The following is a 20329-nucleotide window of genomic DNA, read 5'->3' on the forward strand; positions in this document are numbered from 1 at the left end:
TGATCATCTGTATCAATGATTATAACTTCTATAAGCATACTAATGACTCTTGAGTGTAGTCTCACCTGCTCAAATCCCTACCATGGGCATATGTTGTCTCTGAGTTTTACTCATGTGTTTCTCATGTCTTCCATTCTCAATGTAACAACCTAGAATTAATTCTCTTTGCATCACTTTTCTCATCTACCACTGCCCCCCCCCCAATAAAAGGTTTGGAGTCCTTCTCAGTTTTGATGGGATTAGTTCTGATATTGAATATAACAGAATCTACAGGCAGCCCCTGTAGCCAGGGAAAGCCAAAGCCACTGTACATATTAGAATGCTTCTTTGAAAAGAGTGGAAAGATGACCCTTCCCATGACCACTTAGGACCCACGGAGTCTAGCAAGATTTGACTCTTATTAAATCAGTTGTGTGGAAGGTTTGTGGTTTGAGTTGACCCTTCTTTTCCAGTGATGGATTCTGCTGTCTCTTTTCACTTTGACATGGATAAGCATTAGAGAGAAGACCCTCTTAGCACAAAAGGGCACAAAGGGAAGATATTTCAAAATGTCACAATGAGAAGTGCTTGAGTTTATATATACTTACCATTGAGGATGGGTAAAAATGGACTTTTCTCTTTATATGTGTCCCTTTCCTTTCTTGAATGATAGTGATCTTAAATGTCCTTGTTGATCCTGGCTGTTACACTATATATACTAACACTAGCTATTTTGAAAATGTGCACAAAGATGGATGAAATATATGGGATTCAAGAAATCTTTGTTACTTGCAGAAAAATTTCACTTATAGCCTAAGTGTATGCAGATATGCAGTATAAGAAAGTAACTGTTTCTTGATGTTAAAAAAAAGTTTAAAATCAACTAAAATTGATTAAATTTCCTTTAAACTCAGTGCTGTAGTGGATGTTTACAAATATAAATGTACTGCTTTCCAAAGTATATGATAGACTGTGTTTTATTGATAAGCAAAGAGAACATACTTTGTTTGAGGTAAGATCTTGAGATGTGCCACAAGCTTACTTTGAACTATTGAAACTCCACTTTCAACCTTTCAAGTTCTGGGATTATAGGTGCAATAGTACTGTTCTGGGTTATCACTGTGCTTCTTATTTGTTTGATTTTTCCTTCTCTGTGTTCAGACAATCTTACCTAAGATTCCTTGAACCTCACAGGTATCGCTTCCCTTCTTCATGATCTCTTTATTGTGCATAAAACTGTTTGCTGTATTTTTTTCTCTTGGTTTATTTTTACATTTTCTTAACACTTTCAGAAGCAAAATAAATAAAATAGACCCTTACCCTAAACTGTAGCAACAGTAACAAAAAATCTACACACCAGAGCAATAACTTCCTGTGACCAATCTGAAAATGTATTTGCTTATTTCCATCCAAGTGGTACATTCTTCGAAGTAACCTATCAGAAAAAAAAGCAAGTATTTTAAAGAAGCTGATCCAAGAGCAAACATGACTCCATTTACCTGTGACACATAAAACAAACATGATTTAATCAGTATTGAAAACAATGAAGCAGAAAAACCCTGCCCACTGAAAGATCAATAGAGCAAAAAGGTATATCTTATTTGTCTAATCCTAGAACAAGGAGAAAAAAAATGGGCCACATTCAATTTCTCTCAGGTCCATTATTTGACACAGTGCACTTCCTGGTGGTGCCCACAAGCTGACCTGAAACTGATTCCTCTTTCCCTCAGCCCCCAAGACTCTTCCAGTTCTGGTCCCTGCCCATGTCTTTTTTCTTACATAACTTCCACACATCTCAACGCTGATGGTTTCTTCCCTAATGACGAACCCTTTCTATATTCATTAGTTGCAGTTTGCCTTCTTTAAAGCCTTAAGGAGCTTGGCAGAGAATGGGGCTTTAGGGCAGTCGGAATCTTAAGTCTTAAATTTCTAAAACAAAAAGTAAAAATCTTCTTTCTCGGAATCATGTTTGGTTTTACTGCAGATGATCTGCATTTGAGTGCTATGCCATGGATTTGGTCTGGAAATCTTTTCACATCCTATTTCCAATTGATCTTGCATGATTTTTTTCCTCTTAGAACCAGATCAATGACTTCAAATGAAAGCAGACAACTTTCTTGTCAACTGATCTCCTTTCATGGTGTGATATGGGAAATGTGGGGAATATTCCACATAGATTCATGCTCCTCCTTGGCTTTTTGTGAGACAGCTGACTGTCCTCTGGGTGACATGGACCTCAAGTCTGTCATCGTGTACCAGTCTAGCCTGAGCTTGCTCTCAAGGTGGTGGTGGAATTTCAGGAAAAAGAGCAAAAATATACAAAGACATCTGAGGCCTATGCTTAGAGCTACTGCTTTGTTATTTTTGCCTTACTCTATTTGTCATTCAGCCATCCCATAAACAGGAGTAGAAAAATAGACTGTACTTTTAGTGGAAGGAACTATACAATTAATTGTAAGGGAACTGCATGGAAGGAAAATTCAAGCATTGTGGTTATATTTGCAATCTGTTATGATCACCAAACTATATACTCTCCCTTAATATAGATTGTGTGTGTTCCACCAAGAAATGCCAGTTTTTATGTATCAGTCTCATGTACTCAATGGGATATGATAGGAACGGCTTGGATGTAGGGCATTAGGATGTCTAGGTTTCAGTTCTGGTTTCTATTGAACCAAGAGTATTAGCTTCGTATTGCTGATATAATAAATTATCACAAATTTAATATCTTAAAACAACATGAATTTATTATCTTCTTGTACTGGAGGTCAGAGGTCCTAAATTAGTTTTACTGGGCAAAAAGCAAGGTGTCAGCAGGCCACCTGTGTTTCCCCTGGAGACTAAAGAAACAATTCTGTTGTTTGAATTTTCCTAGCTTCTAAAGGCCACCTACATTCTTTAACTCATGGCTTCTTTCTTCATCTTCAAAGTTAGCACAGTAGTGTCTTCTCTTAATTAATCCCTTACATTTTTTTTCTCACTCTCACCCTCCTGCCTTCCTTTTATAAGGACCCTTTGATGATATTGGCATTCTTGGAATTCCAGGAAAATCTTTCTATTTAAAATTCCTTTACCATATATGCAAAGGTTTTTTAACCAGGTAAAGTAACATATTCACAAATCTAGTGATGAGGACTTGGGTATTTGTGTGTGTTGGGCAGGGGTTGGGGGAGGCAGAATTCAGTCTGCCATACTAAAATTCAGCCATTATGGTCTGGGGATCAACTCTGGCTTGTCACCTGTTTATGTAAATAAAGTTTTATTGGAGCAAAACAATGTTCATTCTTTACATATTGTCTGTAGCTGCTTACCAGTGTCAGCAGCAGAGTTGAATTATGTCAGAGATATTTACTATCTATCTGGTATGCTGTAGATAAAGATTGCAGACCCTATTACTAGATATACTGTCACCTTGGGCTACTTAATTAATCTCACTAAGCATCATAGGATTATCACTGTATAGAGTTAGTAAGAACTTTGAAATTAATTAAGGTTTTTCTGCCTAAATCATCTTTTCAGAATAACTGATAAATGTTTATTTCTCCTCCAAAACATGGAATTAGAAAGATCCCACTCTCTCATAAAATAGCACAGGTTTATTTTCAGCAGTTATAATTTTGAATCAGAAGTTTATTCTTTTTATTGAACCAACAGTTTTATTTTTGTAACTCTGTTGCCTACTGTTATTCTGCCTCTGGGACCATAGAAAATAAGTATAATCTTTCTTCTATATGAAAGCATTTTAAGAATTTGAATCTGCGATCATGTTTTGAAGCTATTTGTGTGATTATGTGGAGTGTCATCAATGGAGAAGGAAGTAGGAATCTCAAACATACAATGTGCTAAGCAAGCTTAGCTTTTCTCTAGGTAACAGAAATATCACCTTCCTTGACTTAGATATGACCATTGCCTGAGTGCAAGGGAGTCACTGCCTTGATCTAGTTTTTATGAATTCCTACATTCATGCCTGGGAAAATTTCACTGAAGAGAGTGGTTTGGGGATTGTTAACTTCTTCCAAGATGGTATCACTGCCATATACTCTTCTATAAGCAATTGAGTATGGCTTTCAGCTCACACAAAGTAGATGGCCAAGCCCTAAATTTCTGCTGTAATTCTCATTCCAGCTAAGAGAATCCGAGTGCAATTAAGAGGCTGTGATAAGACTATACCTCCAGGAGACTGCACCTCTACTGCAGAGATGAAATGTGTTCTTCACTAGGAGGAAGTCAACCTCCTCCTTAGAGTACACTGTGGCTCACAGAACATCCTGCACTGGAAACTAACCCAAGAACTCCTGGTCTTAGGGACTTTGAGCAGAGACCAGTCCTTGAAGAAAAGCTATTCTTTTTTTGGGGTTGAGAATAGCCAGGGGAAGCAAGGTCATGTCAATAAAAAAGGGATCAAGAGAGCTAAATTGCCATTAGTTCTACAATACATATTTGGGTTATCACTAGGTTCTATCCTAAGTCTAAAGCTTTCCTGATGCTTTATTCACTATAAATTCATTTAGTCAGCAGTATTTATTGAATTCTGAGTTGCTAGCTCCTGTGCAAGGTACTGATGGAACAAAACTCTTTGCCCCAATTTCACCCATTTGCCTTGAAGCCTCTTTTCTTTATTCACTGATAATCCTTGTCTAAAATCCCTTAGCAATTTGAGATCTCCTTCTCCTTCATATTTATGTTGAATGATGTCCTGTAATTCTTCTGTCAGCTGTTTAGAAATCCAGGAGTAGCTGTGCTCTTCTTCCCTTCTCTTTTCAGTTTGTCACCCCCAATTTACCAATCATATTTTCTGAACATTTCTTAACTCTAGCCCTTTCCTTTCCATTGCCCTAATTTAGTAGAATCTTACCTCTGTTTATCTTCCCAATGTAATCATTCACTACTCCCCATTCTGAATTAATATCCAAAAATTATGAATTCTTATAATTTCACTCCTCTTGTTTTTATTTTTTTTCTCTTCCTGATTTGTGTGGCTTATACTGATTCCTTCTTAATAGAAGTTGAATATCTGTTATCTGAAATGAATGAGACTAAAAGTGTTTCAAATTTTGAGTTTTTAAAATTTTTCTGAATATTTGCATATACATGTAGTTTACATACACACAATGAATGTTATTTATGTCAATTGTTGTTTATTTTCTTATTGATTTATTTACTTTTGCAATACTAGGGACCGAACTCAAGACTGACTTGCTAGGCAAGTGCTCTACCACTTGAGCCCGTCCCTCCAGTCCTTTGCTTTTAATTTGTATTTCAGATATGGTCTTGCATAACTGCCTGGGCTGATCTTGAACTTCTGCCTCCTAGGTAACTGGGACCACAGTGTGCACCATCATACCTGACACTATTTAAATCAATTTGATGTAACTAGGACTTGAGATCCCAGACAGAAGAGGGGTGCACGATGAGAATTGGCAACAAAATGATCTCTATCTTAAGACTATCTCCTGCATCCCTTATAACAACTGACCCTCAGATAAAGTTTTAGACAATAATGTAGTATTAAGATACACTCCCTTTGCTGACAAATATGTTTCTATAATAATCTTCATGAGGCTAACTCTTTTTCTTACTGTTTGTTTAACTGGAAGAAACTCCCAGAAAAGGAAACTCTTTGAGATCTGTGGTTTAAGAGAGAGGACAATTAACTACTTTTCCATTGTATCTGGTTAAATACTGAGTTACATAAGAACCCAGACAGAGCAATACCAACAGAGCTGGTGGAGACTAGTGGTGCTTTACCTCTGTTTTGTTTATCATAATGAACTGATCAATAAACATCACAAATTGTTTATCTGTATAAATCTTGACAGATTACTCTTTACGAAATCCATTTAGCAAGTGAGGTTTTCCCATAAGGATGAAAAATGAAGATTTTAAACAGATTGTGGGAGAAGGTCTGGCTGTACCAGGAGAGTCAGTGTAATAAAGGTTCCTTTATGTTAATATTACAAAAACCATTTATCCTGGCAAAATCAATATCACAATTCATCTTACTTTGGTGTTTCTCTTTCCAAGCTTAAGATGTCTTTTCCTTTATTATGTATAATTTTGTTTTAATAAATGTGAAATGTATTTCATTTAGGAGGTACTCTTGAGGAGGGAGAACTTATAAAAATGACAGCAAACTTGTAGTTTATTGGCTAAAGAGTCTTGGAAATGTTTATAATCATATTTGAGTGGCTGAGAAATTTATAGGAATCATTTTACTTAAACCTTAATTGTGAAATTATCCGCTGTGTCCTTTGGGCTAGCAACAAACTACAATATTCAAAAAAGTCACCTCCATTGAACTTCATTTAGGGAAATTTTCCTCTTACTGATATTAAGCAATTATAACAAGTCAAATATGTTCAATATAATGATAGCTGGAGGAAGAGACTAAAAAATCAGGAGTAGACACATTTAATTACTCAAAACATTGCATGCTTTCCCAAGAAGTGATTTATTTATTCCATTTGGATTTAAAACTTAATATCCCAGGGATATTGACATAGCTGACTTGAAGTTATGCAAGTAGCAGTTGGCTGGAAGAAAATAGAACTGCATTAAGGAAAGGAATTATGTTATACACTGGGAACTATTACTCTAAATGTACTGTATGTAAAATACGTGTGATTGTCTCATGAGTGAATGGTAATAAAATGGAAACACTCAAGAGACGCTTATTCATGAATGGTGCAGTGATATATAAATACATATATAGACACATGCACTGAGAGAAGCTTGCTTTTTACAGTTCATGCTCACCAATATTACATTAAAAGCCTACAAACAATTACACTCTAAGTAATAGCATATAATGATATTAAGAGAGAATCAAATATTTTACTGTTTCTGTAATTCCATTTTAATTTCAATGCATAATTTTCTTCCAATCTAATGTCCTAAATAAAGGATGTATTTGAAATGGAGTTCAGAAGCAACGTGTATAGATACAAGACATGCTAGAGTTTTTTGTGTTGGGGGAGAATGTCCTTTTATCATGACCATAAAAAGGGCAAATTACAGTATGGTGGTTTTCAAGAGAAACTGTACTTTATTTATTCCCAAGGGGATATTAGTCCATAAAACAAATTTGCAGCTTATTTGTCAGCTTAAGCTTTTATCGGCCTTTCTAAGGGTGTTGAATGATTACCCAAGAGATCACACAGCAAAAACAGCAGTGGAGTAAAGTAACTCTATCCACATCTCTATTAGAACACATAGGTGAATCGTACCACATGGAGAGTCCTTGCGTAAATAGCCTTCTTGGGCTGTTTTTCCATCTTTAATACTTCATGTCACCAAAATTGCTTATTCTAATAAATGCCATGGTTGTATGTGTATGTTTGATTAATTCACCTGAGGAAAGAGGTTTCAATTTCTATCATGGCTAAATGGCAGTACTATTGTTTATAGATGACTTGAAGTCTAAGAAATTTTAGGTTTCAGTGAAGATATCCCATTATATTTATACTGCTAACATCTTTCCACAAATCAGAATTATATTCTATTCTCCAACCATTCTGGATAGATGAGTTCAGTGCATAAAATAGAAAATTAAACATAACCCCTATGAAGGTACCAACAGTCATTTGAGTCTGTGTTCCTAAACATTTTTAGTAAAATTTAGTTTTTATAGAGCTAAATATAAAATTTAAATAATTTTAAGGAAGCCATGACTGACCCCTCCTAGTTTTCTCTTTTATAACTAGATAATTATTTGAAAAGATTAATTTTATGGCTACCTAATTTAAATCTTTAGCTGACAGTAGAACCGCTACTATACGAAAACAAGGTTTACAGTATTCTTTATTGAATAACTGGTATTCTGACTAATTCAGAAGATGTGGTATGGTATGCAAAAATGATTTAGCACAGTTTTGAGACCATTAAATAGCTTATAAAGAGAATCTTTATAAACTAAAAAGAGAAGTTTTTTCTTCAATAGCATTTTGATAAAGATCTTTTCTGTTTTGTTTTATTTTGTGCTTTTTTAACTCAAGCATCCTTTTCAAAACACTGCCTAAACAGATCATCCCAATCCACAGTGTTATTGATATGTATAACTTATACTATGAATTCTTAGTCAAAATACTGTTCTTATTCATAGTTTGTCTTTTTTTCAGATGTCAGCCTTGCAACTGTCATCTCTCAGGAGCCTTGAATGATACCTGTCACTTGGTCACAGGCCAGTGTTTCTGTAAACAGTTTGTCAGTGGCTCAAAGTGTGACACTTGTGTTCCTGGTGCAAGCCATTTGGATGCCAACAGTCTATTTGGGTGCAGCAAAAGTAAGTGAACTTGGCCCATTGCCAGTACGTGAAGCACCAGGACCCAAGGAAGCGTATTTCATTCCCTTTCTGCACTTAGCAATCATCAGAGAGGTTCAGGCACAATATGGAGAATTCAGTTAAAAACCTTTTTAATTGCACTAAATGAAATTTGTGTTCTTTTCCTTGATTAAATGGTGACATGATTTTGTTTGCAGTAGGCTATTTACAACATTTTTTTGGAATGATAATAGTAGTAAGGTGACCAAATTCCTGGTTTTCCCCAAGAGTGAGAAAATTCCTAGGACATGAAATGTTCACCATTAAAATCAGGATAGTACTGGCTAAACTGAAGTAGTTGCTCACCCTACCCCACAAAGACATTTTCAGGTAATTTTCTGTGACAAATGGAAGATTTATTCTTATTGATTGTGAGTTTTATATTCATCCATAGCCTCAAGCCTAGGAACATTCTTCTATTTGTTGTTTGTTGATAGTGTATTAATTATTGTCTTTCTTTTTTCACAAATATTGACTCCTATAACTAACTTTCTTTTTTTTCTACTTTAAGTTCTATTAGTTGTGTAAATGTCTGTCACAGTTATATTTTTAATTCATTTAAGTCAAAAATTACATTTTGGTATCTTTTAACTTCTTGCCATTCTCTAGTACCTTACACTAAGCTCTGGAGGTCCCTTACATTTCTACAATCTCATAAAATATTGATGGCTTCTCTATGTTGACTGTAAGTTCCTATATCCTCACCTTTTCCAGAATGTCTTAGAATTGTCAGCTAGGAACATGTGGTAAGGAGCCCTCTAAACCATATTGTGCTAAATCTACCACAATGCTAGGGAATGGCACAAGTCAAGAGAGATCATCACAAACTAGTGTACCTCAAACTAATTTAAGGGAGAGAGAGAAGTCATAGAATATTGGGCTCTGCAGAAATTGTGCAAGATTTTGAGGTAATGGAACGCAGGATATAGCTAAAACTTAAGAAGATATAGTTAAATTTTGTCTGTGCAGTTTCTCTTCAGTATCTTGTATTTTGTCAATCCTGTTTTTTTGTGTAAGTAAAACTTTAACTACCTACATTTCCCTTGGGTAAGGACTATCACAAGTGCCTTTGTGCATAAATACAGTCTAAACACTAAATTTGGTTTTCATTGACTATTTAATTAATATTTGTTATTTATTAATTAGCTATATGATTGATTGATTTGTGCATAATAAAAATTATAGCATATTCTTTTTCTTTATGTATTATAGACAATCATTTCTAATAGAACTAGGGAAACCTTAAATAAAACCTACATAACATTATTGCTTTCGTACTGGTTCAGCCTCTCATTTTCTGTGCTGCTCCAGTTTTTGCTCACTCTTCTTGCACCTGAAATGTAGACTGGGAATGATGCCTTGGGCATTCCTGGAGAGTCTGGTCACTGGGAATCTAGCCTCCGTTTCTTGGTGGTAGGAGGCATTTACTTTTATCTTAAGTCTTTCCTTCTCTGGGTGAGATATTTTCAATCTTCCCAAGTGTTTCTGGCCTGTCATAACTTAAAAAGACTTTCACATTTCTAACTATTCTTTCCTGAATAGACTCCTCTTGATTTTTCCACCTTTTTGAAATCATGATCCTTAGTGTGGGATATATTCCTTTAACAGCTTGCCCTTGTTACTGCTACTGTTGAGGTTTAGATTTGTAAATATTTATAACACTGGGTAGAATCAGAGCAGCATCGATATTTTTCAATTAAAAAATAACTAGATAGGGTCCTTGCCTTCAAAGGAGGTTGACACATAGCAAGAGTGATGGACACTGGTTACAGGGGAGCAGGGAAATGCCGGTTGTGGGTTGAATGTGAAGGGACCTGTGTTCTTTCCTGTTCCACTTTGATTTTCATACTGCACTTGCTTCCTATCCTAGCAACAGCCAGCAGGAACAACCAGCTTCACAAGAAGGGGATGTGATTGAAAGGAATGTAGTGCTATCTATTGTTGAAACTGTGAACTACCTCAGGCTAATATTTGTCTCGGGGTCCAACAGATGTGAAAAATGTATTTTCCTTAAAAACTGAAATGCCTTCTGGTAGCCCTCTATGCAGGTTGGGACCTGTGGAATTATGACTATTATAATTTTCTACTTTTCCTGTGACCACTAACAGTAATTTAGCAATATCATCTGTGATTTTTCTTTGTAGGAGAGGTCAGTGTAGGGGACTAGGATATTATTTCCAAGGTGCAAAAGGATTGAGTTTCAATGAAGTGGTTAGACCCTCTCTAACAGAGTGCTTCTCTTGTAGTTGACTTACTTCTTTCTTATCAAAGTTAGTTTCATTCTTTCATGGTCATAGTCATTTTCCTTGATAGGAAAGATAGAAGCAAGACAGGGACTAATAGTTCTGGGATTTTCATGCTTCCTCAAAGTTTTATATATGCATACATACACATATATACACATACACTCTGAGTGGCATTAAATTTATGGTTGTGTACATGTTACTATAGAACAGCTACAGAATTTTTTGTTGTTTGATAGTACTAGGTTTGAACTCAGTACTTGCTAGGCAATTGCTCTGCTACCTGAGCCACGCCCCCAGTCCTCTTCCCCTTTTTTGGTTTTACTTATTTTTCAGATAGAATCTAGTGTTTTCTCCTGGGCTAGCCTCAGACCACAATCCTCCTACATATGCCTCTCACACAGCTGCATTATAGACATACATGATTCCCAGCTTTTTTGTGAGATGAATTCTGGCTAACTTTTTGCCTGGGCTGGTCCTCAAGCCATGATCCTCCTGATCTCTGCCTTCTGAGTAACTGGGTTTATAGCATGAGGCACCATGCCTGGCTAAGCTACAGAACACTTTCCAAAAATGTTCCTGAAGCTTATTTCTAGTCAATCCCCACTTCCACTTTTAGCCCCAAACAACTAGATATGCTATTTTTGATGTAATAATTTTTTATTTTCTAGAAATTTTGTGTAACTGAAATCACACCATACTTAGGGGTTTTAAATAATATTTAGATTTTTCTCTATAGCTTCTTTCTCTTAGCAATTTTTTTGAGATTCATCCGTGTTGTTGCATGTCTCAGTACTTTGTTCCTTTTAATTGCTGAGTACTGTAGCATTTTATGGATGGATTTACATCTCAATTTGTGAAAGATCCAGTTTTTCTATAGTGTCAGCTACATCACATTCTATTTAATAACACATTGTATTTTACTCCACGGCCATTCGGTGACTATGCAGTGGTATTTTATTGTGAAAAATTTGTATTTTGTTTTCTAATGATTAATATTGAGCACATTTTCATGTGTGTTATTTACCATGTGTGAGTTTTCATTGGCAGATGGCTTTCACAAATCTTTTGCCTATGATTTATGAGTTGCTTGCCATCTCATTGAGTTAAGGAATTCCTTATATATTTAAAATATAACATGTAAATATATTCTCCAGTTATGTGGATAGTTTTCATTTTCTTTATGATATGTTTAAAGAGAAAGTTTTTAATATTTACACAGTCTGATTTACCAAATTTTTCCCTTATGGTTCATGCTTTTGTATTCTAAAAAATCTTTGATTAATATTACATTTTTTTCAGTATTTTCATCTTATTTACATTTGTGAAATCTTTTGAATTATTATTATACCTGGGATGAGTTAAGCATCTAAGCTTTTAATTTTATTTTAATTTTTTAACACAATAATATGTAAATGTTCCTATAGCTTTTGTTGAACCAACTTTTGTAGAACAACTTTTCCCATTGAATTATCCAAGCATTTATGCAAAAAAATACATGCTATCCCAAAGCTAACAGTATACTCCATGGTTAAAGAACTTTTTTTCACCTAAGATCAGGCATAATACAATGATACCCACATTGTGATGGTCATTCAACATTTGTAATAGATGTGTTCTCCGGAGCAATTAACAAAGAAAAAGAAATGAAGGCATTCAAATTGAAAACAAAATCATATGTATTTGTAGATGACATGAACATATACATAGAAAGCTCAAAAAAATCACTAATAAAACTTCTAGAACTAATAAAACTTCAGCAGTATTGCATGTTATAAAATACGCAAAATTAGTTGTGTTTCTATAAACCAGAAATGAACAATTTAAAAAAAAATTAAGAGAGCAATTTCATTTATAATTTACCAAAATTTTAATGAAAGACATGAAAAACTTGTATATAGAAGACTACAAAACACTTCTAGGAGAAATTAAAGAAGGTATAAATTAATCAAAAGGTATCCCATATTTATGAATTGGAAGGTTTAATAGCACTGAGATAATAATACTACTGAAAGTAGTTGCATATTCAATGCAATGTTTATCAAAATCCCAGTGTTATTTTTTGCATAAATATAAAAGTCTATTCTAAAATCCAAGTGGAATCTTAAGGACCCCCCCCAAAGGCAGTCTTGAAAAAGAAGACAGTTGGAGGATTCATTCTTTATGATGTCAAAAATAATTATAAAGGTATAGTGATCAAAAACAATGTGGTACTGTTATAAAGACAGACACATATACCAATGGAATAGAGATCCCCCAAATGAACTCTCATATATGGGGACAATTGATTTCTACAAGGGTACCAACATCATTTGATGTGGAAAGCACAGTATTTTGAGCAAATAATGTTGGGGAAATTGATTATATCCACATTCAGAATAATGAATTTGTACTCTTACCTCATATTACACATAAAAAATAACTCCAAACAGATCAAATACCTAAATCTAAGAACTAAAACTATAAATTTCTTATAAGAAAACATAGAGGAAATCTTTCTTGACAATGAATTTGTCAAGAACTTCTTGGGTATGACTCCAAAAGTGTAGGTACAAAAGACAAACTTGATACTTTAAATATCATCCAAATTAAATTTTTTTTCTTTAGAGTACAGTATCAAGAGTGAAAGGATAGCCCATAGTGTGGGACAGAATCTGTACAAATCACATATCTAGTACGAGGTTTATTTCCAGGATTTATAAAGAGCTCCTACAGCTAAACAACAAAAACAAATAATCTTATTAAAAATGAGTAAGGACTTGAATAAAAATTTCTCAAAAACATACACATTTCACCACTAAGATATGAAAAGATCCCCGTGATTTCTAGTCATTTGGGAAATGCAAATCAAAATGATGAGATTCCACTTCACACTTATCTGATTGGCTATCAGAAAGTTAAAAATCAAATGACCTTAGGACTCAGCAATTCTACTTCTAGGATATAACCCACAAAATGGGAAACATGGACTCAAAGAGATGATTGTGGATTGATATTCATAGAAGCATTATTCACAATAGCAACTGCAGTAAAAATTCAATTGTCCATGAAAAAAATGAATAAAAAATATGGTAATATGCAATGGAATTTATTCACTGAAAATTAATGAAATTCTGATACATGCTACAACATGTATGAAATTTGAACACATTATGGCAAGCAAAATAAGATACAAAAGATAGAAATTTTCTGAGTCCACTTATATCCCAGAAAATAGAAATAGCTGTTACTAGAGGGTCAGGGGGCACCTGAGGAGAGTTTATTGGTGCATGGGTTCTGCTTAGGATAATGAAAGCATTTTGGAAACAGATAGTAGTAATGGTTGTTTGACAATGTAAATATAATGTTACTGAATTGTACATTTAAAATGGTAAAAATGGCTGGGCATGGTGGCTCACTTCTGTAATCCTAACTATTCCAACTCAGGAGATAGAGATTGGGAGGTTTTGCAATTCAAGGCCAACCTGAGCAAAAGTTCATGAGACTCCATCTCAACCAATAAAGGCTGAGCATGGTAGCATATGCAGTTATCCTAGCTACAGGACATGTATATAGAAGGATCCGGGCTGGCCTCAGCATAAATATAAGACCCTACTGAAAAAAATAACTAATGCAAAAGGAACTGGAGGTGTTCAAGTGGTAGAGTACCTGCCTGCCAAACACGAGGCCCGGAGTTCAAACCCCTGTACCGCCAAAAAAGATAAAAATAGTATTTATGTATATTATACCACAATAAAAATATATAGTTATCTATAAGAATGTGGGATGTATCTTCTGTTACAGTGATCCTTAAGTTCATTTTTATACCAGTTCTATACCATCCTATAACTTATTACAGCTTTACAGTTATAAAATCAAGTATTGTAAATCATTCAACTCTCATCTTTTTTTCTCAAAAATTTTGACCATCTCAGATCATTTGCATATTCATATACATTTTGGTATTACCTTGTCAATTTCTACAAACAAACTTGCTGAGAGTTGTGTAGAAGTTATGTTGAATCTGAAGGTTGATTAATTTAGACAATTTAGATGCAGAATTGACATCATAATAGTATTAAGTCTTGCAACCCATGAAAACTGTCTGTCTCTACCCTGACTGATATTATTTAATTTTCCTGGGCAATGTTATACAGTTAGCAGTCTTTGCACTACTTATACTTCTTTTACTGAAAGCATTCCTAAGGTTTTTATTCTTTTTATACAATTGTGAGTGAACTGTTTTCTTAATTCTACTTTCAGACTAATTGATAGTATATTGAAATGAAATTGATTTTTGTGTTGGCATTATATCATCTAACCTTGATAAATTTATTAGTTTATATAGATACCAAAAATATATTTATAAATATGTTGTATTCATTTAATAAACCTAAGACTATACTGATGTAATTGTTTTAAATAGTATTAGGTTTTAAAAATAATTTGAGAGAAAAAACAGAATTTAACTGAACACATGCAGAGTCTTTAAATTTACCTAAATATATTTCATTTCTGGTGTTTTACCTTTCTTCCCACAGATTCAATTTACTGTCTGTGTCATTTTCCTTTATTCTAAATCATTTTAAAAATATTTCTTGTAGGACTGGTCTTCTAGGAGTTAATTCTGTCCATTTTTAAAAAATTGAGAATATATTTTATTTTCATTCTTGATGATTAATTTTTACTACATATAGAAGTCTTGTCACTTTTAACTGGAAAAACTTTGAATTTTTGCTCCTAGCTCCAAGTCAAGTGAGTTCTCTCTGGTGTGAAAGCTATTGATATATATAATCAGTTTAACTCTGATAAAAGTAAAATACTTGACCATGGAACTGGGAGTATGTGAATAAGTCCAGACTTCTGATACTGCTACTCAGAGACCTACCAGCTTAACAAGAATGAACTTTCCTGGGCTGGAAGTGTGGTTCAAGTTGTAGAGCACCTACTCAGTCAGCTCAAGGCCCCCTGAGTTCAAACCCAAGTACCACCAATAAATAAACAATTAAATATATAAATAAAATAAATTTTTTTGATTTGCTGTTTGCCTTTGGTTGGTTTTAGGTTCCTAGAAATGTTTTAATTTTGTCCAAAAAACTGTTCCTGTAACCAGAAAACCTTAATTTCCTTATTTATATTTTATGATTTTTCTCTTTCATTGTTTTTATTATTTTATTTACTTTCATCTGTGGAAGATGTTTTTATATTTTTTTTCTTGATTATCATTCACTTATTCCTATCAACAGAATTCAGAGCTCAGTTTCATGGTTACTTGTGCAGTTAGGCATTACCATGACACCAACTTTTTGGCAAAAATTGTGTCAGTAAAAGTGATGTGTGGGAATCCTGGGCTGTGCTTATAGGCTAGGGCATATACTCCATTAAATGTGGAGTTAGTGGTCATCCACCTAGAACGCTGTAGAGACAACAAAACAAAGGTAGGGAGTCTAGGAACCTGTTTTACAGGACAGTTACTCCATCATAGAGGAAGAAAAATTTCACCTGGATCTTCTCTGTTTCCATCTAATCAACGGATGAATAGACTCATGTCCAAGTCAATAGTCCTCATTATTTTCTCTTGTGCATGAGAATACAGTTAATGAAGGAGCATTAATATTGTAAAACATAATCTCTGTGAGGGTAGAAGATATAAGAATATGTATTGAAAACTGTTGAAAAATGGGGGGTGGGAGGTAAAGGGATAAGGGAGAGTAATGGAAGGAGTTCAGTGGACCAAAGTAAAGTATACTGACAGCAAGGACACTTTGAGAAACCCCTTTGAACATCAACTTAGATATTAATAATGAGAAACAGGACTGTAAAATAGATACAGTGTGTGGGGGAGTACTTGTGCTGGTTGGGGGGAGCAGAGAACAAAGAAGATTAAGGTGAAGGGATATGGTTGATAGACTTCATATACTTTACCAAATAGAACAAAGAACCCTCTTGCAATAGTTTTAAGTGGATTCGAGAGGGGGTTGAAAGGGAGAGATAGTGGGGGTGATCTAACCAATGTACACTATAAGCCTATTTGGAATTTTGACAATGAATACTTCCTGTATAATGAATATATCCTAATAAAAAATTAATGAAAAAAGAATACAGTTCATGAACATACAGTGCTCTTCTTTTAGCTGAATGAGATTCCTACAAAAGAATTTAGATGTTTGGAGCCTTACCAGGCATCATTGTTAAATGTTATCTCATCATTTCATTTTGGATTTGAAGAAGGAAAGCAGCATCCATTTTTTTCTCTAAATTCGAAAAACTATCATCTTAATAACTCCACCATGTTATTTCTGTTCAATGTTCCTTTGACAATTTTAGCACCAGGTGCTCTCTATTGCTTTACTGGCATTCGACTCACATGTTCCATATAAGATATGTACATGATTCCATTAACACATTAACATAGGAAGTAATTTTCTTATTAGTAAATATTAATATGTTCCCATGGTCAAAGATGTCCTTTACAATTCTTCAGATGTAAAAATCAGGTGGCCTGACTACATATTTTGAAAGTAAAGAAAAAGAGGTGATATTTAACTGAACATTTCTTTTATATATATATATATATATATATATATATATATATGAGCATTTCATATGTACAGAAATGAATACAGGTAACCATCTTTCTTATCAAATTAACTGTGAGAATTAGAGAGTATCACGCTCCTACTGTAAATGAGAAAAGGTTCTGAAAGTTCAGTCCAAATTTAACTATAGTTATTTAACTACTAAAGTTTCCTAGCTTAGCTTCAAGCTCAAGGCTCCCAGACAGATGGATCTAGTCACAATGTTACACTTTCATTCCTTAAAAGGAAAGCTGGCATCTGCAAAAACCATTCTTGGCAATTCTGATCAATGAATGTGTGAATATTTTCTCAGAATTCTACTTTGAGTGAGTAAAGGGTAGCTTCCTGTTACCCCATGCCCAGATTTCATAATATTTATTCTTTTTAAATAAGTATTCTTTTTTATTGTTATCCTGGGTAAGGGTACATTGTTCGTACAATATGTCAAATATATCATATTTATTCTGAAAGTGATTTTGAACCATCTCTAAGTCTCTAAGTCTATGAAAATTCTCATTTAAATACCAAACAGGTACTATTTTGTCTAGAGAATGTCTTACCTGTTTTATTTTAAAAATGTAACAAATATTACCTGCTGTAGGACCCAGTGACACGGTCTTTAGGAATCCTACACATAATATATATGGTTTTATATATTTCATTTTCAATGCTCTTGAAATGCTGTCCTAAAAGGTAATTTGATTATATGTCTTTAAAATCGTGTATCACTCATGGGTACCGATGAAGCAGAAGAAGCTCCTAGTTGAAAATCTTGGCCTGGTATGTAGGATAACTTCACTTTACTATACCGTATGTCACTCTGTTCTGTCCTACAAGTCTTCTAGGCTCTGCACCAACAGGCTGTCTTGCACTAAGCTTTTTAGTTAACTTCCACTTCTAGGAGGAACCCACCAGCCATCAGGAGAGCAGGTGAAAAAGAAAGCTCCCTGGAAAGCTGACTGGGAATCCCCAGTTCCCATCTCAATTTAGAAGCAGTCTTGAATTGGCTATATCCCTCTGTAACTGGTCTCAGCTCCCACTGGGTAGAGCTCTTTCTATAGCCTTTTTTGTCTTTGAGTTTTGTCCCTCTTCAGGCTAAGAATAGCATGCAGAGAAGAGTTAACTTAGCAGGTTTGACTGCTTTTTTTTAGAAAGACCTGCTTATAAGGTTGGCCCTCATTTGACAACTAGGAACTTGGATTCCTTGAGTACTGCCTCTTTGTAGAACTGATCGAAGTAGATCAGAGTATCAAACTTTTATTTATTTATTTTTTTACAAACTACATGGTTTACACTTAACACCTCCTTCCCTTTTGGAAGTCTGTAATTTTGGGACATCCAGGTAGAAACTATCTACATGAGCACCCCTTAATAAAAGGCCTGAGTACTGAGCGTCCCTGTTTTTGTTTGTTTGTTTGTTTGTAGGTGGGGATCAAACTCAGAGCCTTGCACGTGCTAGGCAACGACTCTATCACTGAGTTATGTACATGCTCTTGTACATAACCTTCACAGAGCAACCCCTTGTACATGCTCTTCCAATGCATTGCTAGGGGGAGTTAAGCATGCCCCTTGTGACACCACTGAGGGAGGACCAGCTTGCACCTGGCTTCCCTTGAACCTCATCGATGTGCTTTTTCTCTGGGGTGATAGTATTTGATGACTCCTTGTTATAATAAATTTTAGCAGTGAGTAGGACTGTGTGAAAAGTCCTGCGGAGTTTCCTAGAGAATCACTGAACCTAGGGTTCAAGGTTGCCTGACATACACAGTAAGAGTTCTGCTGTTGCCATACCCTGAAGTTCTCACTATCTTTTTGTCCATCCTTTTGAAAAGGGTTCTTTTATTAAACTCTCCACAAATTACCTAATTTGAATGGAATTTCTCTTTCCTCTAGAATCCCCGAGTGAGTCAACAAAGAGGCTGCAGATATTTCACAAAAAATACTGATATTTGATGGATTCACTTCTTCACATGAATTTTTAAAAATTCTAAACAAAACTATTGACAACTTAAAAAGTAAAAAAGGCGGCAAACTTCACCCTTGACATAAGAGATGCATGATAGGTAATAATATTGCACCTTAAAATACCTTTAGCAGGTGTTGGTATATTCACATAGTATATTTAAATTATTAATTGATAACATTTAGATTATTTCTATCAGCAAGTATTATCCTTTACATTGTGCTCTGTGAAGCAAAGTAAAGCATTACACTTAATGGAATGGAAAATTTCCTCTTAAGAATAGAAAAAAAATATGTTACTTAAATTTCAAGTTTCAATGGAATTTGTGTCAACTTTTAAATTAAGTAGAAAAGAAATGTTATGCATCCTTGGGTGATTTCTAAAAAAAAAAGGCACAAATGAGCTTAATGTAAACTACTGTGGCGCCCCTCCAACTTTACTTGTGTCAGTTGCTTTGACCTATAAATTTGTTTTATGCTTACAGATGAAACACTTTGTTTTGGAGAACTCATGATGCATACTCTTTGTTTATTAATGTTTGATAAATCACATGTCTTCTTGGTAAAGTAATTCTGAATCACAATGATTTCTTTGCAGGGTATCTTACTTTGGTTAACTTGTATATTTATCGGTTGCTTTTGCTAATGAATGCTCTCTCAATTGTCATTTAGCTCCATCCCAGCAACCTCCACTCAGAGGACAAGTTCAAAGTTCTTCTGCTATCAGTCTCTTCTGGAATCCACCTGATTCTCCAAATGCCCACTGGCTTACTTACAGTTTATTCAGGGATAGTCATGAAATGTACACAACTGAAGATCAATACCCATACAATGAGTTTCAGGGGTTGGTGATGGAAAGATTTAATATTCTAAGACTTGATACATTTGTTAAGTTTTTGACACTAAGAATAAATGTTGCTGTGGTTTCCTCTGGTTAGCACAGAGGGTTTCAAGCAGAGAGAGAATTATAAATCTCACTAGTAATCAAAGAAATGCCATAAAAATGAAAAGCTTATTATCATTTGGTAAACATAATATTTATAAAATTCTCAAAGATAGAAAGCAAAGACACCCCATCTAGGATTGAGGAAGATGTGGGGAGTCCAGCACATTCATAAACTTCTGAGTGTCTCTGTGGATTCAGTGTTGCAACTCTTTATGTACAATAAATTGTTAAAATGTAAAAATATCCTCCATTTTTATATAGCAGTTTACACATTAACCTTACTTTAGGGAGTTTGTCTCAAATAAATAACCATAAAAGGACA

The 20329-nt window shown here is 34.6% G+C and overlaps 1 protein-coding gene across 1 annotated transcript in view; it reads left to right on the top strand.

Annotated features, from left to right (window-relative positions):
• The window catches only part of Ush2a (usherin), a 759580-nt gene that overhangs the window by 210045 nt on the left and 529206 nt on the right, over window positions 1–20329 (top strand). Inside the window, exons 15-16 of the mRNA XM_074048325.1 lie at window positions 8097–8260; window positions 19734–19892. Coding sequence (XP_073904426.1) covers window positions 8097–8260; window positions 19734–19892 — 323 coding nt within the window. The remainder of the gene's footprint in view (window positions 1–8096; window positions 8261–19733; window positions 19893–20329) is intronic.

The sequence above is a fragment of the Castor canadensis genome, chromosome 11 (assembly GCF_047511655.1).
Source record: "Castor canadensis chromosome 11, mCasCan1.hap1v2, whole genome shotgun sequence".
Classification (NCBI taxonomy): Eukaryota; Metazoa; Chordata; class Mammalia; order Rodentia; family Castoridae; genus Castor; species Castor canadensis.